At 46.4% G+C, this 8,848-nt stretch overlaps 1 protein-coding gene across 1 annotated transcript; it reads right to left on the bottom strand.

The window, feature by feature from the left end:
* Positions 1-6,211: 6,211 nt before the first annotated feature.
* Positions 6,212-8,609, bottom strand: LOC147961656 (cytochrome P450 71A1-like). Its single transcript, XM_087536684.1, has 2 exons — positions 7,729-8,609; positions 6,212-7,074 (listed from the first exon to the last, which is right to left on the bottom strand). The coding sequence occupies exons 1-2, from the start codon at positions 8,428-8,430 to the stop codon at positions 6,460-6,462; spliced, it is 1,317 nt and encodes a 438-aa protein (XP_087392810.1). The 5' UTR covers positions 8,431-8,609; the 3' UTR covers positions 6,212-6,459.
* Between the last annotated feature and the right edge of the window lie 239 nt (positions 8,610-8,848).

Raw genomic sequence — 8,848 nt, 5'->3', positions numbered from 1 at the left:
CTAGCAAATGCCCGGATTGAGAGATATGAAGTCTCCAATAAGTTCTACAGCTGCAAAATGGAGGAGAATAGTTCTGTCAGTGAACATATACTCAAAATGTCTGGGTATAACAATCACTTTATTCAACTGGGAGTTAATCTTCCTGATGATAGTGTCATTGACAGAATTCTTCAATCACTGCCACCATGCTACAAGAGCTTCGTGATGAACTATAATATGCAAGGGATAGATAAGACAATTCCCGAGGTCTTCTCAATGCTAAAGGCTACGGAGGTAGAAATCAAGAAAGAGCATCAAGTGTTGATGGTCAACAAGACCACCAGTTTCAAGAAAAAGGGTAAAGGGAAGAAGGGGAACTTCAAGAAGAACGGCAAGCAAGTTGCTGCTCAAGTGAAGAAGCCCAAGTCTGGACCTAAGCCCGAGACTGAGTGCTTCTACTGCAAAGGGACTGATCACTAGAAGCGGAACTGCCCCAAGTATTTGGCGAATAAGAAGGATGGTAAGGTGAACAAAGGTATATGTGATATACATGTTATTGATGTGTACCTTACTAATGCTCGCAGTAGTGCCTGGTTATTTGATACTGGTTCTGTTGCTCATATTTGCAACTCGAAACAGGGACTATGGATTAAGCGAAGATTGGCTAAGGACGAGGTGACGATGCGCGTGGGAAATGGTTCCAAAGTCGATGTGATCGCCGTCGGCACGCTACCTCTACATCTACCTTCGGAATTAGTTTTAGACCTGAATAATTGTTATTTGGTGCCAGCGTTAAGCATGAACATTATATTTGTATCTTGTTTGATGCGAGACGGTTATTCATTTAAATCAGAGAATAATGGTTGTTCTATTTATATGAGTAATATCTTTTATGGTCATGCACCCTTGAAGAGTGGTCTATTTTTACTGAATCTCGATAGTAGTGACACACATATTCATAATATTGAAGCCAAAAGATGCAGAGTTGATAATGATAATGCAACTTATTTGTGGCACTGCTGTTTGGGTCATATTGGTATAAAGCGCATGAAGAAACTCCATTTTGATGGACTTTTGGATTCACTTGATTATGAATCACTTGGTACTTGCGAACCATGCCTCATGGGCAAGATGACTAAAACTCCGTTCTTCGGAACAATGGAGCAAGCAACAGATTTGTTGGAAATCATACATACTGATGTATGTGGTCCGATGAATATTGAGGCTCTCGACGGGTATCGTTATTTTCTCACCTTCACAGATGATTTGAGCAGATATGGGTATATCTACTTAATGAAATATAAGTCTGAAACATTTGAAAAGTTCAAAGAATTTCAGAGTGAAGTGGAAAATCATCGTAACAAGAAAATAAAGTTTCTACGATCTGATCATGGAGGAGAATATTTGAGTTATGACTTTGGTCTTCATTTGAAGAATGCGGAATAGTTTCACAACTCATGCCACCCAGAACACCACAGCGTAATGGTGTGTCCGAACGTCGTAACCGTACTTTATTAGATATGGTGCGATATATGATGTCTCTTACTGATTTACCGCTATCGTTTTGGGGTTATGCTTTAGAGACGGCTGCATTCACGTTAAATAGGACACCATCTAAATCTGTTGAGATGACACCTTATGAACTGTGGTTTGGAAAGAAACCAAAGTTGTCGTTTCTTAAAATTTGGGGCTGCGATGCTTATGTGAAAAAGCTTCAACCTAATAAGCTCGAACCTAAATTGGACAAATGTGTCTTCATAGGATACCCAAAGGAGACTGTTGGGTACACCTTCTATCACAGATCCGAAGGCAAAACATATGTTGCTAAGAATGGATCCTTTCTAGAGAAGGAGTTTCTCTTGAAAGAAGTGAGTGGGAGGAAAGTAGAACTTGATGAGGTAACTGTACCTGCTCCATTATTGGAAAGTAGTTCATCACAGAAATCAGTTAGTGCGGTTCCTACACCAATTAGTGAGGAAGCTAATGATGATGATCATGTAACTTCAGATCAAGTTACTACCGAACCTCGTAGGTCAATCAGAGTAAGATCCGCACCAAGTGGAACGATAATATGGTTCTGGAGATCATGTTACTTGACCATGACGAACCTACGAACTATGAGGAAGCGATGATGAGCCCAGATTCCGCGAAATGGCTTGAGGCCATGAAATCTGAGATGGGATGCATGTATGAGAACAAAGTGTGGACTTTGGTGGACTTGTCCGATGATCGGCAAGCCATAGAGAATAAATGGATCTTCAAGAGGAAGACTGACGCTGATGGTAATGTTACTACGTACAAAGCTCGACTTGTTGCGAAAGGTTTTCGACAAGTTTAAGGAGTTGACTACGATGAGACCTTCTCACCAGTAGCGATGCTTAAGTCCGTCCGAATCATGTTAGCAATTGCTGCATTTTATGATTATGAAATTTGGCAAATGGATGTAAAGACTGTATTCCTGAATGGATTTCTGAAAGAAGAGTTGTATATGATGCAACCTGAAGGTTTTATCGATCCAAAGGATGCTAACAAAGTGTGCAAGCTCCAGCGATCCATTTATGGACTGGTGCAAGCATCGTGGAGTTGGAATAAACGTTTTGATAGTGTGATCAAAGCATATGGTTTTATACAGACTTTTGGAGAAGCCTGTATTTAGAAGAAAGTGAGTGGGAGCTCTGTAGCATTTCTAATATTATATGTTGATGACATATTGTTGATTGGAAATGATATAGAATTTCTGGATAGCATAAAAGGATACTTGAATAAGAGTTTTTCAATGAAAGACCTCGGTGAAGCTGCTTATATATTGGGCATTAAGATCTATAGAGATAGATCAAGACGCTTAATTGGACTTTCACAAAGCACATACCTTAATAAAGTTTTGAAGAAGTTCAAAATGGATCAAGCAAAGAAAGGGTTCTTGCCTGTGTTACAAGGTGTAAAATTGAGTCAGACTCAATGCTCGACCACTGCAGAAGATAGAGAGAAAATGAAAGTCATTCCCTATGCTTCAGCCATAGGTTCTATCATGTATGCAATGTTGTGTACCAGACCTGATGTGTACCTTGCTATTAGTTTAGCAGGGAGGTACCAAAGTAATCCAGGAGTGGATCACTGGACAGTGGTCAAGAACATCCTAAAATACCTGAAAAGGACTAAGGATATGTTTCTCGTTTATGGAGGTGACAAAGAGCTCGTCGTAAATGGTTACGTCGATGCAAGCTTTGACACTGATCCGGGTGACTCAAAGTCACAAACCGGATACGTGTTTTTATTGAACGGTGGAGCTGTCAGTTGGTGCAGTTCTAAGCAAAGCATCGTGGCGGGATCTACGTGTGAAGCGGAGAACATAGCTGCTTCGGAAGCAGCAAATGAAGGAGTCTGGATGAAGGAGTTCATATCCGATCTAGGTGTCGTACCTAGTTCATCGGGTCCAATGAAAATCTTTTGTGCCAATACTGGTGCAATTGCCTTGGCAATGGAATCCAGATTTCACAAGAGAACCAAGCACATCAAGAGACGCTTCAATTTAATCCGCGATCAAGTGAAGGAGGGAGACATAGAGATTTGCAAGATACATACGGATCTGAATGTTGGAGACCCGTTGACTAAGCCTCTCTCATGAGCAAAACATGATCAGCACCAAGACTCCATGGGTGTTAGAATCATTGCTGTGTAATCTAGATTATTGACTCTAGTGCAAGTGGGAGACTGAAGGAAATATGCCCCTGAGACAATAATAAATTTGTTATTTATTTTTCCTTATATCATGATAAATGTTTATTATTCATGCTAGAATTGTATTAACCGGAAACTTGATACATGTGTGAATACATAGACAAACAGAGTGTCACTAGTATGCCTCTACTTGACTAGCTCGTTGATCAAAGATGGTTAAGTTTCCTAGCCATAGACATGAGTTGTCATTTGATGAACGGGATCACATCATTAGAGAATGATGTGATTGACTTGACCCATTCCGTTAGCTTAGCACTTGATCGTTTAGTATGTTGATATTGCTTTCTTCATGACTTATACATGTTCCTATGACTATGAGATTATGCAACTCCCGATTACCAGAAGAACACTTTGTGTGCTACCAAATGTCACAACGTAACTGGGTGATTATAAAGGTGCTCTACAGGTGTCTCCAATGGTGTTTGTTGAGTTGGCATAGATCGAGATTAGGATTTGTCACTCTGATTGTCGAAGAGGTATCTCTGGGCCCTCTCGGTAATGCACATCACTATAAGCCTTGCAAGAAATGTGACTAATGAGTTAGTTGCGGGATGATGCATTAAGGAACGAGTAAAGAGACTTGCCGATAACGAGATTGACCTAGGTATTGAGATACCGACGATCGAATCTCGGGCAAGTAACATACCGATGACAAAGGGAACAGCGTATGTTGTTGAGCGGTTTGACCGATAAAGATCTTCGTAGAATATGTAGGAACCAATATGAAGATCCAAGTTCCGCTATTGGTTATTGACCGGAGATGAGTCTCGGTCATGTTTACATAGTTCTCGAACCCGTAGGGTCTGCACGCTTAAAGTTTCTGTGACGATCGGTATTATGAGTTTATGTGTTTTGATGTACCGAAGGTTGTTCGGAGTCCCGGATGTGATCACGGGCATGACGAGGAGTCTCGAAATGGTCGAGACATAAAGATCGATATATTGGAAGCCTATGTTTGGACATCGGAATGGTTCCGAGTGAGTTCGGGCATTTACCGGAGTACCAGGAGGTTACCGGAACCCCCCGGGGAGTATATGGGCCTTATTGGGCCTTATTGGAATAGAGGATAGGGAGGCCAAGGTGGAGGGCGCGCCCCCCTAGCCCAATCTGAATTGGGTGGGGGCCGCCCCCTGCCCCCCCCCCTTTCCTTCCCTCTCTCGCCCTTCCTTCTCTCCTACTCCAACAAGGGAAAGGGGGAATCCTACTCCCACTGGGAGTACGACTCCCCCCTTGGGCGCGCCATAGAGGGCCGACCCTCCCCCTCCTCCACTCCTTTATATACGAGGGAGGGGGCACCCCATAGACACACAAGTTGATCATTGTCTTAGCCGTGTGCGGTGCCCCCCTCCACATATTCCACCTCGGTCATATTGTTGTAGTGCTTAGGCGAAGCCCTGCGTCGGTAACTTCATCAACACCGTCATCACGCCGTCGTGCTAACGAAGCTCTCCCTCGACACTCAGCTGGATCGAGAGTTCTTGGGACGTCACCGAGCTGAACGTGTGCAGATCGCGGAGGTGCCGTACTTTCAGTACTAGGATCGGTTGGATCGCGAAGACGTTCGACTACATCAACCGCGTCACTTGACGCTTCCTCTTACGGTCTACGAGGGTATGTAGACAACACTCTCCCCTCTCGTTGCTATGCATCACATAGATCTTGTGTGATCATAGGATTTTTTTTTGAAATTACTGCGTTCCCCAACCGTAGGAAATCCCTGTCTCGGTCGCTCTCGCGAGTCGCAACGAATGGACTAAGAAGCGGTGGCACTTGGTAGAAGCCCACAACCTCGGAGGCTATTTGTCCGACGATCAAGAGCGACGTCGTCCGCTCCTTCCCCCTTGAGCGCTGCACCCGACGGCGACGGTAGCGGTCCGGTGGCCTTCCTATTCTCTCCCCTCAGATCTCCTCCACTTAGAGATCCTTCTCTCCACTGACACCACCCGACCATGAAGATAAACGATGGCAGCTACCAAAATATCTGGTCCTGGCAAAGCTTCGAATATGTCTGTGCCTAGCCATTTGCGCGGTCTTGCAGATCTTATCATGTTCGGCGACGACAACTTTGCCTGGCTAGATCTTTGTGTGGCTTGATCAATTTCGTTACATATACTACAATACCCAATGCCTAAACAAGACATATATTTTTCGGGCATGCGGTAATGATCTATTGATAAGTAAGGACCGATCAATCATAGTACGAGATGATACGATGCATAAAGATTTGTTGGATATGACTGGCATATATTCCTTTTCGTTACTGCTACACTCATGACACAGGGTGCTGGTTCAAACCACAACTTGCCCTTGTGAGTGTTGCAATTATGTGTTCTAGGCTAGTGTGCCCCCCTTATTGTACATAGGAGATCTATGATACAAATGTCCTACTTCAACACTCTATCATCCTACCCACACACAAGTCCAACATGCAACCACTACAAAAAGATCCAGCATATAGCCAACACATCTGCACATGTACACACATATTCAACACATTTTCAACAACATACACATATGTTATCTCAACAACATCCTACCCACACGCAAGTCTAACATGTAATTACATATGGCGAAGAAAAGGTCCAACATATAACCAACTCACGTATGAACAACAATAACGCATGTAACCTATTACTGTGGGTTACTCATAGTGTTGTACTCCAAGCACAAATCTAACATCTAATCTACACGTAAAAATATAATTGAACATATTCAACAACATTGGTGCATATGTAACCTAGGTTACTCATGAAGTGCCACTGTCGCCACGGCGTAAATTGGCACCCTCTTTCGTGACGTGATTCCTGGCGCCTCTTCCATATCCACCACCACTGACGGTGGAATCGCCCAGTCGAAGTGCCCCACAAGGTTAGCAAGCGTGAGCTCCACGACAGTGGTTGTGAACCCTATCCCGGGGCACATCCTCCTACCTGCACCGAAAGGTATGAGTTGGGAATGTTGCCCGCGAAAGTCCACCATGCTGTTGATAAACCGCTCCGGCCAGAACTCTCCGACATGCTCCCATGCTGCAGGGTCTCTCCCGATGGCCCATGCATTCACAATGACCCGAGTCCCATTAGGGACGTGATAGTCTTGGACCCTCGCGTGTTGCATAGACTCACGGGGAACAAGAAGAGGCCCCGGTGGGTGCAACCGCATCGTCTCCTTGATAACGGCCCTAAGGTACTCCATCACTGGAAGGTCTTGCTCAGTAATCATTAGTAAGTGACTAGTCTTGGTATAGTGGCGCCTGATTTCTTGTTGTAGCTTCTGCATCACTGGCTTGTTGCGGAGAAGCTCGGCCATGACCCATTCGAGGACGATGATGGTCGAGTCTGTCCCTGCTACGAACAAATCCTGTCCATGTTTATCCAAGAGTTAGAAAACGAAATCCCTACGTGCATGTTGGAATGCAAGCACGATTCTTAGAATGTGTTGATCAAGAGAAATGTAAAGGCATGAACCATTTTTGGCCACAACAAAATGGTGCCCAGGTCCACTACATTAATCATGACAATGATATGATTGAATGGGATGTTTGCCGCAAGACTGTGAATGACATGACTTGGTTTGAGTGCTTAATGTCTGCAAGGTAGCACGATTCATCAATTTCCTAAAATAGGCAAACAATGGCTTTCCTAATTATTGCTCAATATTCGCATGCCAACTTTTCCTTTTCAAAAATATAGTTGCATGCCCTCCGACATCAGCAGCATGTTTTCTTTGGGTGTGGCTAGGTCTCAGTCGGCTGAGACTTAACGAAGTCTCAGTCAAGTGATATAGCATATGAGAAGAAGAAAGACAAACTGAGAAGAACTTTTTTCACGAATCTTCATGCAAAATCAAAGGAAGATAATATCGACTGAGACATAACAAAGTCTTAGTCGACTAAGACTTACCAAAATTGCTTTTCTTTCTCTAAGAAGCCGATATTCACCAATTTACTGTGATTTTCCGTGGTTATAACGAGTTTTGTCACGTGAAGCTTGTGGATCATGCATGAAGTTTTACCTCTAGTAGTGCCTTGACGTTGTCCCTGCTCAAGCGAAACCCTGTCTCGCTCGATTCTCTCTGAAGCGACAGCAACACATGCACGAACGCCTCGTCCTCGCGACGGCAACCTCCCACGCCGGTGGTCGCGGCAACGTCGACGATCTCCTCGAGGATCCGATCGATCCTCTCGAACGCCCTGCTCACCTTGGCGTCCGTCCCGTCGACGGCGGCCACCCACGCCAGCCACGGGAAGTAGTCGCCGACGTGGAACGCCCCGAGGAGCGCGTTGGCCTCCTCCAGCAGCGCGTCCACCTTGGCACGCCACCCGGCTGCGCCCGAGGCGCGCACCCCGAGCACGATCCGCCCGTTCACATCCTTGGCGAAGCCGCCCAGGAGTTCGCTGAGCCGCACCACGCCGCCGCCGTGCGCTCGTTCCTCCTCCACCCTCCGGACGAGCTTCGCCACCTCCTCCTCGCGCACGCCGCGGTAGGCGCGCACCCTGCCGGGGCTCAGGAGGTGGAGCACAGCGAGCTTGCGCACGCCGCGCCAGTAGGCGCCGTGGGGCGCGAAGGCGATGTCGGTGCAGCCGTAGAGGAGACGTCTCGGAATGGCGAGTGACGGCCGGTTGGCGAAAGCATGGTCCTGCAGCTGCAGCCCTTCCCTCGCCGCGTCGGCGGAGGAGACGACCAGGGTTGGCACGCGGCCGAGGTAGAGCATCATGACGGGGCCGTGCGCCACGGCGAGCGCCGTGCAGGGCGCGGTGTGGGAGCGCGCCGAGTTGGTGGAGGTTGCCGACGATCGGCAGGCGCGGCAGCGAGGGCGGGAGTCGTTGGTCGGCGGGATGCTTCTTGGTTTTGGTACGCAATAGCAGCAGTAGTGAGCACGACACGGCGAGGATTAGCGTGCCAACTTGTAGTGTGAATGGAAATGTCATCGTCATGGTGTGTCACGGGAATGGTGGGCCCCGTACAGAGAAGCCCAGCCCAGCTGGAGAGAACCAAGAGGAATGCAAAGCCCAACCCACTGGTGCAAGGCCCAGAGTGGACCAAGTAGGTATATAAAGGCAGCCCGGCGCTAGGGTTGGCATCATTGGATCACTTACCATATCGGCGCCGTTGGGCGATGTATCTCTCCTCCG

Source organism: Triticum urartu, chromosome 7A (genome assembly GCF_056163025.1).
Source record: "Triticum urartu cultivar PI428250 chromosome 7A, HENAU_Tu73, whole genome shotgun sequence".
NCBI lineage: Eukaryota > Viridiplantae > Streptophyta > Magnoliopsida > Poales > Poaceae > Triticum > Triticum urartu.
The sequence above is the reverse complement of the archived record's forward strand: the minus strand, read 5'-3'. Positions and strand labels throughout refer to the sequence as shown.

Coding starts and splice junctions, on each gene's coding strand:
- LOC147961656 (XM_087536684.1), bottom strand. CDS start 8,430: ATGATGCTCTACCTCGGCCGCGTGCCAACCCTGGTCGTCTCCTCCGCC. Junction 7,075..7,728: donor ACGTCAAGGCACTACTAGAG/GTAAAACTTCAT, acceptor AAACATGGACAG/GATTTGTTCGTAGCAGGGAC.